This window comes from Bubalus bubalis, chromosome X, assembly GCF_019923935.1.
Source record: "Bubalus bubalis isolate 160015118507 breed Murrah chromosome X, NDDB_SH_1, whole genome shotgun sequence".
NCBI classification, from domain to species: Eukaryota; Metazoa; Chordata; class Mammalia; order Artiodactyla; family Bovidae; genus Bubalus; species Bubalus bubalis.
Window position 1 is genome coordinate 113,229,221 of NC_059181.1, and position 20,590 is coordinate 113,249,810.

At 44.4% G+C, this 20,590-nt stretch overlaps 1 protein-coding gene across 11 annotated transcripts in view; it reads left to right on the top strand.

Annotated features, from left to right (window-relative positions):
- Window positions 1-20,590, top strand: part of AFF2 (AF4/FMR2 family member 2) — a 539,621-nt gene that overhangs the window by 493,610 nt on the left and 25,421 nt on the right. For all 11 annotated transcript variants that reach the window (XM_025275774.3, XM_025275776.3, XM_025275777.3 and 8 more), the window contains 6 exons: window positions 4,556-4,715; window positions 6,515-7,522; window positions 8,925-9,046; window positions 13,481-13,703; window positions 18,120-18,391; window positions 18,968-19,031. In XM_025275774.3, coding sequence (XP_025131559.3) covers window positions 4,556-4,715; window positions 6,515-7,522; window positions 8,925-9,046; window positions 13,481-13,703; window positions 18,120-18,391; window positions 18,968-19,031 — 1,849 coding nt within the window. The remainder of the gene's footprint in view (window positions 1-4,555; window positions 4,716-6,514; window positions 7,523-8,924; window positions 9,047-13,480; window positions 13,704-18,119; window positions 18,392-18,967; window positions 19,032-20,590) is intronic.

Sequence of the window (20,590 nt, forward strand, 5' to 3'; positions counted from 1 at the left end):
TGATACCCATACAGCTTGATTGAGCAGAATGGCCAATTCATCATCCCTGTTTATCTCCTGAGAGAGGAATTTACAGTTAAATTAAGAATCGAGTCAGATAGCACTGATGCAGATGTTTGGTTTTCTGTAGGCTGTTAATCTGAATTAGTGAAAAGTCTGATTTATGAAATAGCCCTACAGAAAGGCAGCTTTAATCTTCTGTGGTTCATATAAGAGCCGTGTTGCCAAGAGTAGGTCATTTCAGACCTGCCTTAATGAGCAGACTGGGCAAAGGTCTCCTCACAATTTTCTCTAAGGTCCGAACAGTCTCCCCTAAAATCCCCTACACATTTTTGTTTCATGAGGATCATAATCTTTGAGTTGGAAGACACTTTAAAGATCACTGAACTCCATTGTAGATCAATAATAGGAATCTTAATTGCCAGCTATCTGTTCACCTAAAGGTATCAAGCTCATAGGCCTACAAAGCAATGGCTTCTTCCTGTGGCCAACTGTAGATTTTTTAAGGCTTTTCTGATGTTGAGGTGGGAACTTTCCTGGCTACATCTCGAACTCATTGATCCTAGTTTTACCTTGGAAGGCCTTCAGAGCTAGCCCACTCCCTTACTGGACAGACCTTCCAGTTTTTAAAGACTGTTGTCACATGAACCACCCTCCTCCCTGCCCCAGAATCTTCTCCAGGCAAAGAAGTCCCTGTTCCTTCATATGGCTTCTGGACTATCTTATAGTATCACATATTGAGCCTTTTATTGCAGAAGAGGCTTGGTCAGTATAAGCTTAGAGAGACTGGTATCTGTTCCCCTGGTGCTCACAAGCCTTCCACACCAGGGTCAATGCTGTCTGGAGGAGGCATCTTAAAGGCCTCCCAAACTTCTCCCCCACTGGCCTGCTCTTTGATCCCCTTCCCTCACCCTGGACTTCCCCACTAGGATCATTGACTTGCTAAGCCAACTTCTTTGCCCTTAGTCTGGCCCATGACCATGAAGACCTACTGAATGGGGTTAGGATTAAAATGAGGTTACGCTACACTTGGTACAGACTGCTCACCCCAATGAACACAGTAGCAAAATATGATATTTGAAAAGGTTGAACAGTTCACTTTGAAGTTGTCCACATTTGTCCTTTGAGCAGTTTTATTACATTCAGGGTGAAGTCACAGAGTACACTTTTAATATTTACAGACTATAGAGTAGATAGTTTAATATATTAATGTTAATGATTTTTGATATCATCTATTATCTTTGTTGTAACCACTAGCATTCTTTTTAAAAGCAGTTCATTAAAATACAAGAGTAAATGGTGTATGGGAAATAATTCTACTGCAGTTTGATAAATGAAGAATATGGAAATTGCACATTCGTCCTTCATCTTCTCGGCAGAATCAAGAGTTGTGTTTCCTAGTGTTGCTCATAGCCAGTTTAATATACATTTGAAAAATAAATTAGTGACACATGAAAGTAAATGTAGCAAAAGTGGGAATTTAACTAACTGAACAGCTAACGTGCTTCAGGGAAGAACTGAAAGTGAAATATGGTGATGATTTGCTAACTTGAAATCTCCACAGTGGATTCTAGACAAGAATGTGGCCCTCAGTCAATCCTGATATTGAGGTTTGTCCTGATTGTGAAGACAGTGTTTTGGATTTGTACTCACTTTTTGGCCCTCGGAGGGGCCCCAGCTGGGTGCAAGGTGGGCCCACAGGAAGTGAGGGTCAGACTCACAGGTGTGCCCTATGTCCCTTAGCAGGCTGGGTGCAGCCAGATTGTCCACCAACCACAGGAAGAGCAGATGGATAGTGGAGGCAGAGGAATGTACTGCAGAGGGCAGTTTTACTTCCATTTTAAGCAATGCCATTCCCTCCCACCAATGCTGGCTCTTCCTTGTTTCCAACTGTGCAACTGCCCGGAGAAAGCAATTCTCTCTCATTAAGATGCTGAAGTCCTTCACCCCCAACTTGAGTTCTCATGGTGTCCTCTCTGAATTCAAGTCCACCGTCCCTCTCATCCCCAAGTATTTATGTCCATCAGTGTGAGTATGAAAAACTCGTGTACCTCTCTCTGTTCTTTCTATACTTGTTTCCCCTGAGTGGTCATTGTCAACGTTGACTGGCCGTAGGATCCTTCCTGAGAACACAGCAATACATTTACCTGTAAGAAGACTTAGGGAAAATAATTTCAGGCCTCATTTCACTGGTTCTCAGTCAAGGTTACGCTTAGGTTTCAAGTCATCTTTATTTTGTATCTGTGTCTGTATATCTATATTTACTCATACAAATAGTTAATTTTTTCATATGTGATTTCTGTCCATGTCTACAATCTCTTAATCACAATTCTGAAATTCAGAAAATTTGGAGAACTGTTGTTTTCAGTGACTTTGAGCCACTTGATGACAAAACCTGACCTAAACTGATGTGCAGGTATTAATTTCAAGTTTTTATGACTGTGACTGTTAACTGCAGCAGTATTAATGAGTTTTATTAAAGGATGCTATCCTGAATCCACTGGGGGGTATTATAGATGTGGTATAGCTACCATATGACTTGTTTAATTAAAAATCTAAATATAAAAATTCATCTCGCTTCCAAAAGTCTTTGGATAAGGAACACTTGTATACAAACACACAGACACACACAAGCCAGAATTTAATGCATAGATAGGAAACAAAAGTAGGAAACAGCCTTTTCATTTGAAAATCATAAATGTGGGAGTACATGTTAGATCTTAACTGTCAATCCACCAGCTAGGAGTCTCAGTATTGCCAATGCTCTATGCTGTATCTCAAACTTTACTTGGGGGGAATTGAGGTCAAGTTAGCAAGCCTCTGGATTAGTCTGACTTAAATCTGTTGCCTCAGTCTTTAGTTAGTAATCAAAGACAAAAACAATTGATTGGATTTGGAGGGTACTTTGCTTAAATATGGATTCATTATACTGCAAAGAAATACAGGGAACGAGGCACACTGAGTTGTATATATAGATCCCTGGCCCCACTGTCTCTCTCTCTCTCTCTCTCTCTCTCTCTCTCTCTCTCTCTCTCACACAGACATACACACACACTTTCCCAGAGGGTGTAGGCCCCTGTTTCTTCTGCTTCCCCTAATTACTTGGCATATTTGGCAGACGAATGTACTTGCAGATAGCATTTACTTAGCAGATAGCCTTTTAAAAGGAGCTTTGGCTATATGAAAGAGAATAGCTACCTGGGAGATGAAAGGGGCCGTCTTCGGGGGCACGAGGCACATGTAAGGAAAAGGCTCTCTGAGTTGGACGAGTTGGACGAGGCACCCATGCTGGTTTGAAAGGGATCCTCTGCCTTCCAAGGCAAGAGCTATTATGTTGAAAATGAGGCTTTGGTGAGAGGATGAAGTGGGGGCAGGTGAGGAATAATGGTCTGTGATTCCAGAGTCTTGGCCAAAGGAGGGCCCTTGGAGTCCCTCTCTGCCAAAACTTGCAGGTGGAGCCACAAGACCAGGTGTCCTCCAGGGCCAGGACTGGGTTTTCTGGGAAAAGCCAGGCAAGGAGCTGGGAGTCTGAGAGGCAGCGAGGTTCAGACGGCCAGCCAGACAGGTAGGAGGACCAGTCCAGCACTGCAGCAAAGATGCTCTGGCCCCCAGGCCACCCCTCTCTGTGATTTAAATTTCTCTCCAAAGACGAGCCTGAGCTGATGAGACAGAGACAGATGAGAACCCTCCCTCGACTTTAGAACCCCATATCAGAGCAAAAACAGGAAAACTAGCCCCCAAAGATGATGAGCAAAAGGACAGAAAGGCAGTGACATACTCCAAAGTGCCAAGAGACAGCTGAGGTTGATTTGTTATGGGGCACAGAGGGCAAACGATTAGTAAGGAAGAGCATGGATTATCAATAAAGACAGAGTGGCAAATGGTGTCAATTTCCTTGTGCTTTGCTTGGTCAGCTTTACAGATTTAAAATCAGCCATTAGAGATGGTTGGTCCTGTATGATCATACTTCCTAGTTGGAGTTGTCTGAAGAGGTTACAGAAATTCCGGTGGAGGAGGCTGTGCAGTGTGCCCTCTCATCTCCATGGTAACACAGTCAGCCCTGCTCACCTTGGGGCTGGGCACTGGGCACCTGGCTGCCAGTGTCTTTACTCAACCCTGCCCTTTGAGGAAGCTGGGAGGCTATGGTCCCAGTTTCACACCTCTATCTAGCTGTGAGGCTGCAGCAAGAACCCCCCTCCTCTGAACCTCAGTTTTCTATGACAAAAGTGAGGATTCAACTCACCCCTTCTTGCTGAGAGGACTGTACTGCACGTATAACTAAGATCAGAGCCCCTATACAAACCTTGGAATTTCTGAACAAGATAGCAACTGAAAATGTATCTTAACAGAAAAAGAAAGGAAAAAAAAAAAAACAACTTGGGACTGTGGGTCACTCCCTGGGCCCTCTGAGCCTCATAGTTCCCATCTGTGAAATGGAATGGCACACTCCACTCAGCCTGGCCCTCACAGATGATCAGTCTTCATGCCCACCTGGACTCTTTTCCAGCCAGTTTGGGAGTAAAAGAGGCAATCAATGGTGTCATTTTCCTTTCAGCCCACTGTTGGCCACGCCCCAACCCCCACCTGCAGCGCCCACCAGTGGGGGATCCGGCAGCTCCAGTGACTCAGAGAGCAGCTCAGAGTCTGACTCAGACACTGAAAGCAGCACCACTGACAGCGAAGCCAATGAGGCGCCACGAGTGACCACTCCAGAGGTGGGTGAGGAGCCAGGGCCCTGACACAGCACCCCCGACATGCACACACAATAATGCGATAATAATAACATTCCAGCACAGTCATGACTTCGGCACACTAAATACTTCAGAAAAGCACTCAGGTATTTGATAGGGCTTTTTTCTTCTAACACATGTCTTTGTAAAGTTTCTAACGGAGATTTCTTGCCATGTGACTGATGTGCCGTGTGGCTCACTCAGCTACTCTGAGCCTTGAGCTTCCCATTACTATTATACTGGAATAGTAATCACTGAGCTCAAAACTTCCCTTTCGAGAGAACCAATGAAGCAAGTCAAGACCCACTTCTAGGTCTGGGGACACTACCCCTTCCTCTAAGTTGAAGTGATGAATTGTCACTGGGCAAGTAAGATCCAAGAAGTGTGATGGTTGAAAGGTCACAGGTTTGTTTGTTTGTTTGTTTTTTAATTTCAAAGAATAGTTTACAAATGTACTCAATGGTAATTCATGAAAACATTTAACATAGCCCCACAAAACACCAAAATTATAATTTTGAGATCAAAGCCATGCCTTTCCCCTCCATCTTCTTTGACTGCCAGCCTCTCAGTTCTCCTGAGCCGGCACCTCATACAGCAAGCTGATCCCTCAATGGCTCTGGACACATTGTTTGTCAATAGTCAGAAAAGAATAACAGAAGAAGATGCCACAGTGACATTATTGCTGTTTGTAAGAGCCCACCCTTCGTGAATGTGGATCATGTGCCAGACTCCATGAGAAGCTCGTGACTTGCATTTTCTCATTTCATGCTCATGACAACCCTATGGGGTCCTGGCTATCATTATTCCATTTTATAGATGAAAGAATAAGGTTCTGAGAAGATAAGAAAGAACTTTCCCATGATCTCACAGGAAGGGCTGAAACCAGGGTGTGTGCTACGAGAGCTGGGCCCCTAACCTCGAGCTCTGCTGCCAACAGTAGCAGCTGCTCCAATGGGCTCGACCCTTACCTGCCACTGCTCTGTGCCGGTTGGAATCATGGCTACTCAAAACGTTTTGAATTCTGTCATCCTCTATTGGCTGGTGCCATAAGCCTCAGCTGATGGCTTGCAAAAACCAGAGCAGTTCTAATAAAAAATGATGGCTCTTTTAGTTCAACAGGCAGAATTCAGATTTGCGAATCAAGCACCCGAATTGTACGCATCATTTCCATGGCTTAACAGCAGATGCTAATGTCTGCAAGCATGTCCACATAAACTGATTATTGCCCATACACCAAGGAAAGGGCAGTGGTTTTTTTGGAAGTCAAATCTTTTCATCCTTCAGTAAAAATACAAAAGGCCTCATCTTTTTGCAGCAAATTACAACATCGTATAGGAGGCCCTGACACTTTAGCAGAGAAAGACTTTCCTTTTGAATTATACTTGAGGCACACTCACATTTCTTTTCAGAACCAGAGATCATTCTCTCAGCCTCATGGTGAGAGGTTGAGTAATGAGCCCCACCAAAAGATTTTGGGAACCGGTTTCCCTCCCCAGCTCTCTACCCACTCTCTGGAAAAACTCTCTGTGAAAAATTATTTCCTTGCTGGCCAAAGTAGGGGATAGTTTCAGAAAAAGAGTGGAACTTAGTATAGTGGAGCCACTTTGTGAAGTATTTGGCTGTCTAGGGAATGTAATAGATGTGAATTTCATGTATGTTTCTAAGTGTGTGAATGGTCACTTGACAGCCAAAGCTTTTACCAGTCAACAGTCAGTGCACTGAAGGTCCTCCTGACTTCTTCCCAAAGGTGACATTCATTCTTGCCACCGTTTCTCACTCCACAGCCTGAGCCGCCCTCCACCAACAAGTGGCAGTTGGACAAATGGCTTAACAAAGTGACTTCTCAAAACAAATCTTTTATTTGTGGCCAAAATGAAACACCCATGGAGACGATTTCTGTGCCTCCTCCAGTCATTCAGCCAATGGAAGTCCAGGTCAAGGTGAAGGCAAACCCCAGCCAGGTCCTGCCTGAACCCAAAGAGAGGCCTCTCCTTGGTCTTATCAGGGAGAAAGCCCGTCCACGACCCACCCTGAAAACTCCAGAAACAAAGGCTCTGAAGCATAAGTTGTCCACAACTCTTGAGACAGCGTCTCAAAGGACAATTGGGAAAAAACAGCCCAAAAGGGTCGAGAAGAACACCAGCGTTGAGGAATTTACCTGGCCCAAACCAAATATCACCAGCAGCACTCCCAAAGAAAAGGAAAGCGGGGAGCTTCCTGACCTCCCGAGAGGGCGTAGCAAAGCTGTTGCCCACAAGCCGGTTCCCAGGAAAGAACCGAGGCCCAGCATCCCCTTGGCTCCCGAGAAGAAAAAGTACCGAGGGCCTGGCAAGACGGTTCCAAAGTCCCGGGAATTCATTGAGACCGATTCGTCTACATCTGATTCCAACACGGATCAGGAAGAGCCCCTGCAGATCAAAGTCCTGCCTCCATGCATGGCTCCAGGGGGCAACACGACCAAATCCAAGGAAGCCGGAGGGGCCAGCCTGACCCTCAGTAGCTTTCTCAGCAGTGGCAATGGCAACAACCCACCAGTCCCGAGTGAAGAACCTACTCAGTCACCGGTCCCTGTCACACAAACCGAGGTTCTATCTCCAGTCCGAGATCAGGAGAATCTGAAAAATCTCTGGGTGAAGATTGACCTTGACCTACTGTCTCGAGTGCCTGGCCAGAACTCACTCCAGGCAACGTCAGCCAAGCTAGACCACAAGGAGACAGCCTCAAAGCCCAAGCGGCAGACGGCTGCTGTGCCTGCAGAGAAAGCCGCCCCCAAGGGCAAGCGTAAGCACAAGGTAAGCCGTCCACCCACTCTGGTCAGCCACGTGATCGGGAGCAGTGGCTGTCTGGGCTACTTTGATCTTGAGTCTCCTTTTCCAGCAGGCTGGTGGCAGTGGATTGCAGTCTTTGGTGAAAGCACAGATATTAATACTTTCCCTGGGGAATGTAGTATTTGAGATGACCAGGGAGGAAGTGTTAGGGATAATCATGGTTTTATAACCAATGTCAAGAATTTCCAGTATGGCACTTGAGGGATTATGATGTGTAGCAACAAAGAATATGCAGTCTCCTTCCCTAGGCAGCCAGTCCGTCAGGTTGGCTATTTAAGCTGCTCCTGCTTCCTGGATTCATAGGTCACTATTCTACAGTCTCCTGCCGGCAGCAGCAGGGCACCCAGGACTCATAAGGTCAAAATGCATCCTCTAGGCCTTGTTAATTTCTACATACAAACATCCCTGCCACCCAGTTCCATTTTGATTACCCTGGCTCCTACTAGACACAGGTTCTGTCCAGCCTGCTTGGCCCCCTGACCTGTGTGGTTGGCTTGACTCATAATAATCTCTCCTGCAGGACATTTGGGTTGGATTCCCGGGCTACAAATGTAATCAGAAGGTGAAACCCAGAATGGCCTTTTCCATTGCACATCTATCTGGGGAACTGAGTTTGTATCCAGTAGGTTCATTGCATGCATCTCTGGGTGTCACGGTAGATTTTTAGCATAACATCATCTCATGGTGATTCTTGAGTAATAGTTTGAACAGCTGCCTTGGGGACTCCTGCAATGATGATTTAAGTCATCGTTCAGCTTTAAAGATTCACAGGTGGTTTTATCTCTGAGCTGTGGTGCCACCTTAACTAATGAGAGGATTCCAAAATAGGGAACAAAGTCTGGGGCCCTTGCCCTATCACTGTTTGCCTGCTCTTAGTGATGGCAACAGTGCAACTAGAAGTACCTTCAGAACCAATACATGAAGGTCCAAAGGTGTGCCTTGCACGTGGTTAATTTCCTTGCATACTGTTGGTTGTACACGTGACCTTTGTGTGTAACCCCCAACCTTGGACAGGACTTATGCCATGTTAGAATTGCAGTGTTGGTTTCTAAACTACTCATTTGTGGGGTTATTGTTGCCGGAAGTGTCTGAAAATGATAGATTCTCTTTACTTCTGGTATGAGATCTCTGTGCCCCCCGATCAGAGGCTGACATCACAGCTTCACCCTCTCTGATGCCAGCTTCTTGGTTGGAGTAGGCGGGGCAAGATGTATCAGTTTTCTGTCTGATCAAAGGTGTACTTTTAAGGTCCCTACCTAATCTAGGACTTAAAACAGAAGCACACTGTCTCCCTTGCTCATTGTTTTAAAATGTCTGCCTGTTCCATGGATTTCAAACTTTGTGTATTCTTTTTTTCCTGTTAAAGCCAACAGAAGTTTCAGGGAAAATCCCTGAGAAGAAGCAGCGCCTGGAGGAGGCAGCCACCATCTGCCTGCTGCCACCTTGCATCTCGCCAGCTCCCCCCCAGAAGCCTCCCAGCACTAAAGAGTGAGTTTGCCCTGATTCTATACTTTGCTGGTTTGGGCTCCTAAGAAATCTCAAATGAACCCTTGAGGGTAGGGAGTCCTATCCCAAAAGAATGTTAGGCAAGAAACAGAAGTCATTCAGTTTTGTCCTGACAGCTGTCTCTGGCCACCAGCCTAACACGGGTGGGATAAAGGGTGGCCTTCAGGCTGCAAGGTTTGGGTGACCACTTGAGCTTTTTAGCAACATTTCTTTACTCCAACTCAGATGGATGGCCAAAATCGGCCAAAGTGTACTTTTAGCACTGAGTGAAGGGTAAAATGAAGTAAACCAATTTAAAGGACACCTGCCCCTTGAGCCAAATCACCTCTCTCTGGGCAACTTCCAGTTCTGATAGGGATGAAACCATCTCCCTTGGCCTCAACAGAATGACACAGCAGAGGCCTCCTCTTTGCTGTCAAATCATAGTGCTCATATGAAGCTTGAGGACCAGCAAGTTTGTCCTGAACTCCTCAGAGGCCAAGGGGATGACATGTCTGGGGAGGCCAGGGACATGAGCTGTCTAGGAGTGCCCCACACCCCCAGGCAGTTCTGTGCTGGGAAAAGCCAGCTTGGGGTGGACAAATTAATGCCGATCAGCTGGCAGCTCTTCTCCTGTCTGTCTCTTTGCAGAAGATGCCAGAGTCAGGCAGGAGGCCTCCTTGTCCCCTACTCACTTATAGGACTCCAGCCTTCCCTACCAAGCATGGTGACAGAGTTCTTCTGTCTTTTACACATCACTTCCCTAACAATCTAGTGGGTAGCTATTCCCTTCTCCAGGGGATCTTCCCAACCCAGGAATCAAACCCAAGTCTCCCGCATTGCAAGTGGATTCTTTATTGTCTGAGCCACCAGGGAAGTGCTCCCTAACAAACATGTCAGCTCCTGGAACTATTCTGTTTAGATAATTATTGTCATAAATTCACTCAGCATTAGAGGTAACTTCCATCAACGACCAGTTTTGGAACCTATTAGCAGCCCAGAGTGGAGAGGCAATCTGGCTAACTGCTGCTAACAATGGATTTCACAGATTACTGTTTAACATCAGTGACAGGGCATCAGTCTGCCACAGATAAGATGTTGGAAATAAGTTATCAGTTTACTTTTGTTTGGATCCTTGTTGTTTAGAGATGAAAGGTAAGAAAAGATCAATGATCACTAGATCTGCTCGATAAACTAAGGAAATTTGGTCATGGGCTGCCAGGACCTGCCAGCCCAGATTTGGTCCCGGGCTGCTGTCTCCCTGAGGACCCATAGCTCTCTGTGATATGCATTTGTATTCCATGGTATAATTTGATATGAAAGGTGGACGTGAGTCTGAGTGAACTCCTGGAGTTGGTGATGGACAGGGAGGCCTGGCGTGCTGCAATTCATGGGGTTGCAAAGAGTCGGACATGACTGAGCGACTGAACTGAACTGATCCCTTCAGATACTTGGAGTTCTCAGAACTAGACACTCTTCTAGTAGAGCAAGCCAGCCCTCTTATTGAGGAGGTACCACCACTACAAGGATGTCATTTTAGGTTCCTCCTTGGAAAGTAGGAGGGCCCTGGAAGGATGATGTTTAACCATTGGGAAAGAAGCCTATTTCCCTGCTTCCAGGCATGGCGGTGGGCTTCCCTGGTGGCTAAGACAGTATAGAATCCACCTGAAATGCATAAAACCCCTATTTGTTCGATTCCTGGGTTGGGAAGACCCCCTGGAGAAGGGATAGGCTACCCACTCCAGTATTCTTGGGCCTCCCTGGTGGCTCTGTGGTAAAGAATCCACCAGCAATGAGGGAGACCTGGGTTCAATCCCTGGTCAAGAAGATCCCCTGGAGGAGGGCATGGCAGCACACTGTACTGTTCTTGCCTGGAGAATGCCCATGGATGGAGGAGCCAGGCAGGATATAGCCCATGGGGTGGCAAAGAGTTGGACAGGACCGAGCGACTAAGCACAGCACAGGACAGACATGGTGGTACCTCCTCAGTTCCCAGGCTCTCATCTCTTTGGGCCAGGCCACCAAAAGGCACAAGGAAGAGCTAGAGGGCTGTGGTATATTGCCACACCATCAGTCCCCATTACAAGCCTGCTTCAATGACCCAGTAATCCCTCTCATTCCCCATTTCATAGAAGAAAGATGATTGAGTATTAGGCAAATGTTTAATCCAAATTTGTTCTCATAAAACGGTGTTTCACCTCATGGTCCTTATGATCTTTCTGTCTAGGAGAGCAATGTTTACCTAGTAGCCTTTACCATTCAGGAAGGACCTGAATTGGGTTCTTATATGGGAAAATTTCGAGATTTGAGGGAGAAGGAAACCAGGACAGGCCTCTTGGAGCTCTTCTCCTTGGAGCCCTCTCCTCGAGTTTTCTCTGCTCCTTGGTGCTTTGTTGACCCTTCAAATCCTTGGAAATTTCCATGACACAAAATTCACTTTTCACAATGAGCGTTTTAAACCTAGTGAAGGATGCTACACCAGCCTGACAACTAGGGCTTCCCATCATCACCTAGAAGGGCCCTGATGCGTTCCTTTTCCCTTATTTGGAGTTGGAACCATCATAAGGGCCTCTGAGGCATGAAAGGAGATACTCTTTTTTCCTTCTGTCCTCTTCTGGCCTATACAAAAGATGCCCTTATAGTAAGAAGTCATAATGGACAGAGTAGTCCCTAGAAAATACCCCCTGGGTATCTTTCACCCAGGAAGTTATTAAAGGCCCCATGGTTCCAGGTCACTATCATACAGAAGGAAAGGGGGCCAGATGACAGTGGCCACTGCACCAAATGTACTGTACTGTGTATGATGTACTGTGTACAGTGGCAGATGGGAGGACCTAGCCCAATGACTATGGCCAGTGGCAGGTTGACTGCCTCTAGGGAACAGCTCTTCCCCTTGCAGCCCCCATCCCCTTCTCCAGCAGTTCAGGTAGGCCAGGAGTGGTCAAGTGTTCATAGGTAAGGAACCAGTCACTCCCATAGATGCCACAGCAATACTTGACTCCTTTCCATGTAAATTCTCCAAAGTGCAATTCCTCTGTAACGATTATACTCAGTGTGGTCTGATGTTGCTGGAGCATCTTCATCAAAAAGCATCCTAACCTGTATTTTCACCATTATTTTCATCAGGCTTCACCATTATGTTAAAATGGTTCTCCATGTCAAAGCAATTCTAAAAATCCACTGACAAATACTTTGTAATTAATTTTAGTCCATTAAAATAATGACAGAAACAGTGAATTTTCTAAAAATTTGGCTGCCTGACAGAAATTGACATAGGACTGTGTTTATGAAACAGAAGACAGAGAAGATAGCAAATATTATTACAACTGGCAAATTTGGGCAACACAGCAGAAGTGGAATGAGGGGATTGCATTGGTGTCTACCATTTCAGGAAATCAAAACACTTGAGTGCTTGTTCATCTTTGATTTGTTGCTTTGAGATATTGTAAATCTATATTTCTAGACACTGACTGAAATTGACCAAGAGGAAAACATAAATTCTTGTTGACTTAATTTGCTATTGAAAATTGTAGTCAATAATCATGAAAAGTAAATGGCTGCACAGTGCAATATTAGTTGTCTAAGAAAAGATTAAAATTCAAGTAATCTTCATTGATTAGTCGAAGACAGTAACTAAAATAAAAATCCATGGCCCAATTACCATGTTAAGCAGCTAGCATAAGGTTTTAGTTGTTCTGTTTTATTTGAAGTCTCAGTTTATTTGATGATGCCCGTTTAATGGGCAGATAAATCAGTTTGAAAGCATGGGAGCACTTCTAGGACCACATATATTTTGTGGCAAAATGACAAAATATTTTTCAAAGGGAGTTTTGTAAAGCGGAGTACATCAGTACTTCAGTGTAACAACTTAAGGTCAGGGGCTCATTATGCCTCCAGTAGAACAGTTGGAATATACAATTTCCAGTGTGTCCCGGAAGTATTTAGTGCGTTATTTATTTCTGGGTAATGTCTAAGTACTGTATTTCTTAAGAAAATATCCTTCCACTAATTGTTTATTGTACCATTTATTGTGTGACTGTGCAGTTAAGTCCTAGGGCAGAATAAGTAGGAACCATCCTAAAAATGATGGGATTAAAGTCTGCATTGGATTTTCCATAAAAATCTAATTAACAGTAATCTTGAAAGGTTGCAAATATCACACTGGGGCAACACACCATTAGACATTTCCATTTATCATGGAGTTCTGTTTCAAAGACCCGTGCTTATTCTTAGATTTTTGCATTTATCTATGGCTCAATCTCTAGGGAGGGCCACCTCTCTATAGACATCTATGTGTCTACGCATTTTCTATATACTCCACCTCAGGTAAAGGACCATCAACCAACATATTACTTTAGCTAAATGTAGCAGCAGCATGCAAAAGATCAGAATAAAGAGAGAGAGCTTTCTGACACCCTGTACTTTCTGTTTACACAGAAATAATTCATCCAGGAGAGCAAATAGAAGAAAAGAAGAAAAGCTGTTTCCTCCTCCACTTTCCCCACTGCCAGAGGACCCTCCACGTCGCAGGAACATCAGCGGCAATAATGGTCCCTTCAGTCGAGACAAAACCATTCCTTTGATTGGACAGATCACCTCGACCAAACCTAAGAGGAATGAAGGCAAATTCTGTGCTACTTTCAAAGGGATAGCTGTAAACGTAAGCATCATAGAAGGAATCTTCTCATTGTCAGGTAGAAACAAGTTGATCCAGCTTATCTAAGTCAACTTGACCTCATGGAGATGTTGCAGGGGGGTGGAAGGAAGGGGCAGAGAGAAAATATTAATATAAGTGTGTGTGTACGCAAATACACAAACTCTCCATTAGTTCCAATCTTGATTCTGTTAACTTCAAATGAATTTTTCATTCCAGTCTTACTTCTCCAAACAGATGATTATGCAGAGATTCAGGGCCTCAGACATCCTTTGGTCCAATCCCTTCAGATCTTGGGGCTGGGGGACACTTACACAATACTGACCACAGCACATGGCAGGCACAGAATCTTTAGTGAAAGGCCAAATGGATGGAATTGCTCAAGGTGAGGGAACTGGTGCTGGAACTCCAAGTTAATGTCTTTCCACACCCAACTTGGCTGATATGAATTGTGTTTTAAAATAGTGACTCAAAAGGATGGAGTTTAAAAGGCAAATCTGTGGCTAAAATCATGCAATTGTGGTTCTCTAAGCCTGACTAAAGGATTATCCTGTCCTTTGGATTTTCTGCACTGCTGCCTGATTAGCATAAATGATTGAGAATTTGTATCACTTTTCACATTCATACACAATGTATTTTTATCTGACCCAGGTATATGTACATGAACCATGGAAATCATGAGTGATAGTGTCACTAGTGAATATTAATGGCAAATCTATCTGCCTTTTCGTGTAGATGCATGTATATGCAAATACATATGCACTTGATCCTTCAGTTCAGTCACTCAGTCGTGTCCAACTCTTTGCGACCCCATGGACTGCAGCACACCAGGCCTCCCTGTCCATCACCAACTCCCAGAGTTTACTCAAACTCACGTCCATTAAGTTGGTGATGCCATCCAACCATCTCATCCTCTGTCGTCCCCTTCTCCTCTTGCCCTCAATCTTTCCCAGCATCAGGGTCTTTTCAAATGAGTCAGCTCTTCGCATCAGGTGGCCAAAGTATTGTAGTTTCAGCTTCAACATCAGTCCTTCCAATGAGCATTCAGGACTGATTTCCTTTAGGATGGACTTGTTGGATCTCCTTGCAGTTCAAGATCCTTGAAATGTAATATAAAAAGCAAACGAGTGAAAATCAATGAGTTTTCAAATGTCTAGCACCAATCTGGTAGCCCCTGAACCAAAAGCACCCATTTAACACTTCATGAAAAGCCATGAGGCCTCTGAGCTTTAAGGACCACAATTTATGGTCCTGCATCATCTGAGATAACTAGATGACATACATACCTAGGTAAATATTATTGGTGATATAAAGAAATGGCTCTATTATAAAGTTGTGATTTTCCAAATGAAATTTGGATGTATGTGTGCCCAGATTATATTTGCATTCACATTTAAAGATGCTGAGTTACAGTGTTAGGAATGAAGCCACCTATTCTAAGCAATAATTACGAAATCAGTCCTATTTTTCATACTGAATATAATTAATGTGATAAACTTCAACTGAGGCTTTTTCTACTGCAAGCTTTTGGAGGACACATGCCCTACCTATCTAGGCAATTCTCTTCATATAGCACCTAGTACATGGTCACAAATAATTAGGTGCTTAACATGGATGTTCTTATGACAGTGGTAATAAGAGGATCTGCAAAGGCATTTCTGAAAGCTCTCAAAACTGCTGGGAAAATCTGATAAATATGATTACATTTACACCTAGAAAACCTAGAAATGGATCATTTTCTTAAGGAAATCACTAGAATTCTCCATGATATGACTTAGTACTCCTTATGTCTTCTTTGGCCATGGCCTGCAATCTGAGAGACTGTGGAAATTAAGAGACTTGCTTGAAACATAGTGCTAACACTGCAATAAATCTGTTCTGTGACCTTGAGCAAATTATGACACCTCTCTGAGTCCATGAAATGAGTAGATTTGACTAGGTGATCTATACAGCTTCTTCCAGTTCCAAAAGTGTTTTCCATTTTGCAGTATTAGAGTCTTCTGTGTTCCATGTAACCATGAAGTCCTGTTTATTGACTCAGTGGATGGGTGAGGGTCAACAGAGGACGTACTTATATGACTTAGATGATTGTGGCTGAACGCAGTCATTTCCAGTCAGAAGTGCCAGGATTGACATCAGTGCCATTTGTGTGGTGGACGTGGTGTTTCAAGGTTCTTGTCACCTATCTTGGTCATAGAAACATGTGGCTCTCTCCCTGGGGCTGGCCTGCTGTTTGGTCTGGGCCATCGGGCATTAGCAATAGAAGTGTGGAGCTGGCTTAGGAGTTCAGAAAGCTTTGAGTTTTTATGTGTTTGGGTTGAATAAAATCTGTGATGGACTTGAAACAATTTTCTCCATATCCATCATAACCACTTTTAAATGTGCAGTCTCTCAGCACAGTTATCATAATGAGCTCATCATGGTGAGAATTTTGATAATTTGGAGGTTTGGGATGAAGTGGAAAAGATGAGACTTTCATGGATATAAGAAATGTTCACATTTGACTTGTAGCTGAAAAGTGACCCTTTTGATTAAGGCAGGTAGGCCTGCAGTCAGCAAATCACTGAGCACACTGGGCAGTGGGGTGATGGGACAGGGTGTGTCGGGGTGTGTGTCACAAATCAGAGATGGCTCCAGCACTGAAAGGGCTCTCACTCTAAGGTGAACAATGAAACATGCTCAACGAACTTAGATACAAAATAGCTGCTGATTGGTGTCTTAGGGGAGGCTTGAGACACACCTCTCCCACCTCCGTGTCTGTACTGTGGTGTCTGACTCTTTGTGACCTCAGGGACTGTAGCCTACCAGGAGCCTGTGTCCATGGGATTTCCCAGGCAAGAATACTGCAGTGGGTTGACATTTCCTTCTTCAAAAGGACCCATCTCTAAAGGGACAAGAAAGGTTTAAAGCACTTCCAGCCATAGACATAGGCAGTTTCCCTGAGAAGGCATTTGTTGATCTGGGTTGAACTGAGAGTATTAAGAGAGATAAGGAGGGTTTAGAAATGAAGGGAAGTGGTTAAACAGTGTGCGGTTTAAATTCACAGTGGAATCTTACCCAGTCTTAAAAAGGAAGGAAATTCTGCCATGTGCTACAACCTTGAGCTTTGAGGATGTCATGCTAGATGAAATCAGCCAGTCACAGACAAAGAGTGTATGATTCCATTTGCATGTGGTAACTCAAGGAGTCAGATTTTCAAAGACAGAAATTAGAAGGGTGGTTGCCAGGGCCTGGGGAGATGGCAATGGAGAGTTATGGTCTAATGGGCACAAAGTTACAGCTTTGCAACTACAGAGTCCTGGAGATTGGTTGGAGGACAATGTAAATGTGCTTAACACTGCTGAACTGGATATTTTTAAATGGTTGAGATGGTAGATTGGATATTATGTGTATTTTACCTCTATTTTAAAAATGAAAAATACAATACATTATAGCAAGGTGAAAGAAAGTAACGAGGAGGAGGCTTTTTCTACCCTAAGGCTTCAAGCGAACCAAAGCAGGACAGTGGAGAAATCACGATGAGTTCAGTGTGGTGACAGGTTCGTGGAAGGGAGCTGGGAAGGGTGAAGTCAGGTCTAAAGCCATGAAAGCCTGCCCTTTGAGGTGTCAGAGGACGAAGGGACAGATGTAAGAAACACTGGAGAGAGGGAGTGAATAGGACTTTGCAATGGATTGGGTGAGGGTAATGGGGAGGGAGAAATATGAGATGAAATCGAGCAGTGGTTTTCAAAAAGAGGTTCAGTGGGAAGATTTGGGAGAATGGCATTGAAACATGTAAAATATCATGTATGAAATGAGTTGCCAGTCCAGGTTCGATGCACAATACTGGATGCTTGGGGCTGGTGCACTGGGACGACCCAGAGGGATGGAATGGGGAGGGAGGAGGGAGGAGGGTTCAGGATGGGGAACACATGTGTACCTGTGGCGGATTCATTTTGATATTTGGCAAATCTAATACAGTTATGTTAAGTTTAAAAATAAAATAAAATTAAAAAAATAATAATAATAATCTTAACAAACAAACAAAAAAAAAAAGAGTTTCAGGAGCATGATCGTGTTTTGAAATAATTTACGGAACTTCAATATCTAAATATGATTAAAGCAGAGCAGCTCAGATGGAAGGCATGGTGGGAAGAACCCTGGTTTATTTGTTCATGGCCCAGGGATGGCTGGTTTGCTGCACTAGATCTGGCATTTTGCAGAGTAACAAGAGGCTTGGTGTTCGGTGTCATCATAGAACAAAAGCTGGTGACTGCCAGAGTTCATGACATATACCAGGATCACCTGTGTATCCTCAAGCCATGTGCATTGTTTTCTTTTCTCTCGCCTTGTTTCCTAGGGTGATTGACATGCAAAGCATTTATGAAAACATACTCTAAAAATCTGAACCTAATGGAAACTCTTTGTCCTCCTTTTTCCCAGGAGGGAGACACTCCAAAAAAGGCAGCCCCTGGCACTGTCACCAACACTGCTATCGCCTCTGCCACTGCCACTGCCATTGTCACCAGCACTGCCACGGCCACTGCCACGGCCACTACCACAACCACTACCACAACCATTTCCACCATCACCTCCGCCATCACTACTGGCCTCATGGATAGCAGTCACCTGGAGATGACATCGTGGGCGGCCCTGCCCCTTCTGTCCACCAGCACCACCAATGTCCGGAGACCCAAGCTCACTTTTGATGACTCGTATGTTGTCCCCAGATTCTCTGGACCCAGTTGGGGAGCAGTGGATGGGGGTGGGGGCAGTATGGCTTTTCGAACACCATGCATATGTCACCTGAAATAAGACCTTAGCCGCAGCTATGCAGCTTGTATAGCCTTAAAAGTATATTCTTCCTCCTCACATACATGCTTATCCCCACCTAGAAATGGCATTGGCTGATTTTAAACACAGAGCTCTGTTACTGTTTCCAAAGGCAGGTGCTGAATCCTAGGTTGCTTAGTCCTCCTTGCTTACCCATGTCCTCAGGTAGAACTGTGTGCCAACAAAGAGAATTACAGCTAGATTCTATTGGATCTGTTTGGGCAACTTGAGTGGTTGGGGTTGGAGGATGTAGGTATTTATCCTAATGGGCCATTAGGAACCAATCTCACTCACTGGATTCTTTCAAGCTTGGTTATTATATGCATGACAAGCATCCATCAGCCCTGTTCAAGGCATTGTATAGGAATGGATTTATAGCCCCCCAAAGTATGACAATTCAGTCTTTTAATGAAAAGATGAAACATTGCTTTCTGAATGAGCTCATTTCGTTTGTTTAGGGTTCACAATGCTGATTATTACATGCAAGAGGCTAAGAAGCTGAAGCACAAAGCTGATGCACTGGTAGGTTTCCTTATTGCTGCTCTGACATAGGGAGATTGGAGCTGGTTAATTCCTTAGCACCGCAAGTCCCCAAGTTCTTGGCGCCATGTTGCCCTGCCATTCTTGGTTTTCCCACTCTTCTTCCCCTTGTTCCAACTTCAGAGGTGCCGAGGCTTATGCTACCTTTCAACTGAATTTGAAATGACTTTTGAAACTGCCCTAGAGAAGGTGGGTGCTCCCATGGTTTCTGATGAACTCCAAACTGGTGTAGGCAGGGAGAGAGTTGCTGAGAGCTGGTTAAGTGCCTCAAACATTGGCTTTGGGAAATTCAGGTCTGTAGAAAAAACTTGACTGCTTACTGCATTAGATAACCTAGGGCCCTGCACAGAGAAAGTATGTTCTGGTTTCTGGATTTCCCAGGACACTTGGCCCTGCTGCCTCCAAGGGTGGTGGGTACCTAGACCAGGAGAAACCAGGCACAGACAGCTATTTGATTGACTGAGCTACCTAACAGAGGGTCTCAATCGTGTGTGTTACAGTCACTTGGGGAGCTTTAAAATAGGCCTCATGCTTAGGCCACACCCCAGAGAAATGGAATCAGAATTTCTGAGACTGGGACCAGATGTGGGTGTCAAAACTCCCAGGTGATTCCCAAGTACAGCCAATGTTGAGAACCACTGCCCTAGAGAAGACCCTGAATTCAGAATCCCCACCTTTAACTAAAGCCCAGCATAATTTAAGATGTCTGTTCAACTCCATTGGGTTAAAAAAAATCATATCCTCCATCATTGCATTGTGTCCAGCCAAGGCTTAGCTGCCCCGTGCTGCTTGCCTCTGGGAGGGCTATAATGAAGGACCACAATGGTCTCTGCATCATCACTTGTGAGTGGCCACCATCCACTGCCCTCTCAAGGGCCACAGTACATAAGGAGATAATTGGTATATCTTTAGTATTAAAATCTCAATGGGGTGTGTGGAAAAAAAAGTCTAAAAAAACTCACTGAGTGGTAGGGGAGGGAGGAGGGAATGATAATGGGGGGAGGGGAAGGTTGAGCAATACTCACTCAGAGGAAGATGTCTGTGCCAGTCTTACATCTATACCAGAGTTAGACACTTCTTCGGAGTTCAAGCCCCTCAGTTATAAATAAGGAAACCGAGGCCCAGAAGAGGGTGTGACTCAGCCACTCATTAGCACTATGGCCCATATAGTCCTCTCTCTGGACTTCAGTTCTTCCTTTTGGAAAAATAGGGATTTGGACCAGGCGGTTTTTAAGGATCCTTCCAGCTATGGGTTTGTGAATGAAAAGTCAGTTTCAAAAATCAGGATGTAGATTTCCTGATTTCCAGATTTCCTGTAGATTTCCTTAATTTCCACAGGAGAGAGCCAATCAGAGTCGGATGACCTGAGGAAGTTATCTTGTAAAACAAGAGAAGGAGATAACTTGCATATATACACAAAGGTTTTCATAAAATCAGTTTGAATTGGGCTGAAACTGATGTTTTTCCACAACAGCTTACAGAAAGGAAAGCACCAAATTCCTGCAGTACATAAAAGGGGAAGAACATTTATTGTAAAAAGA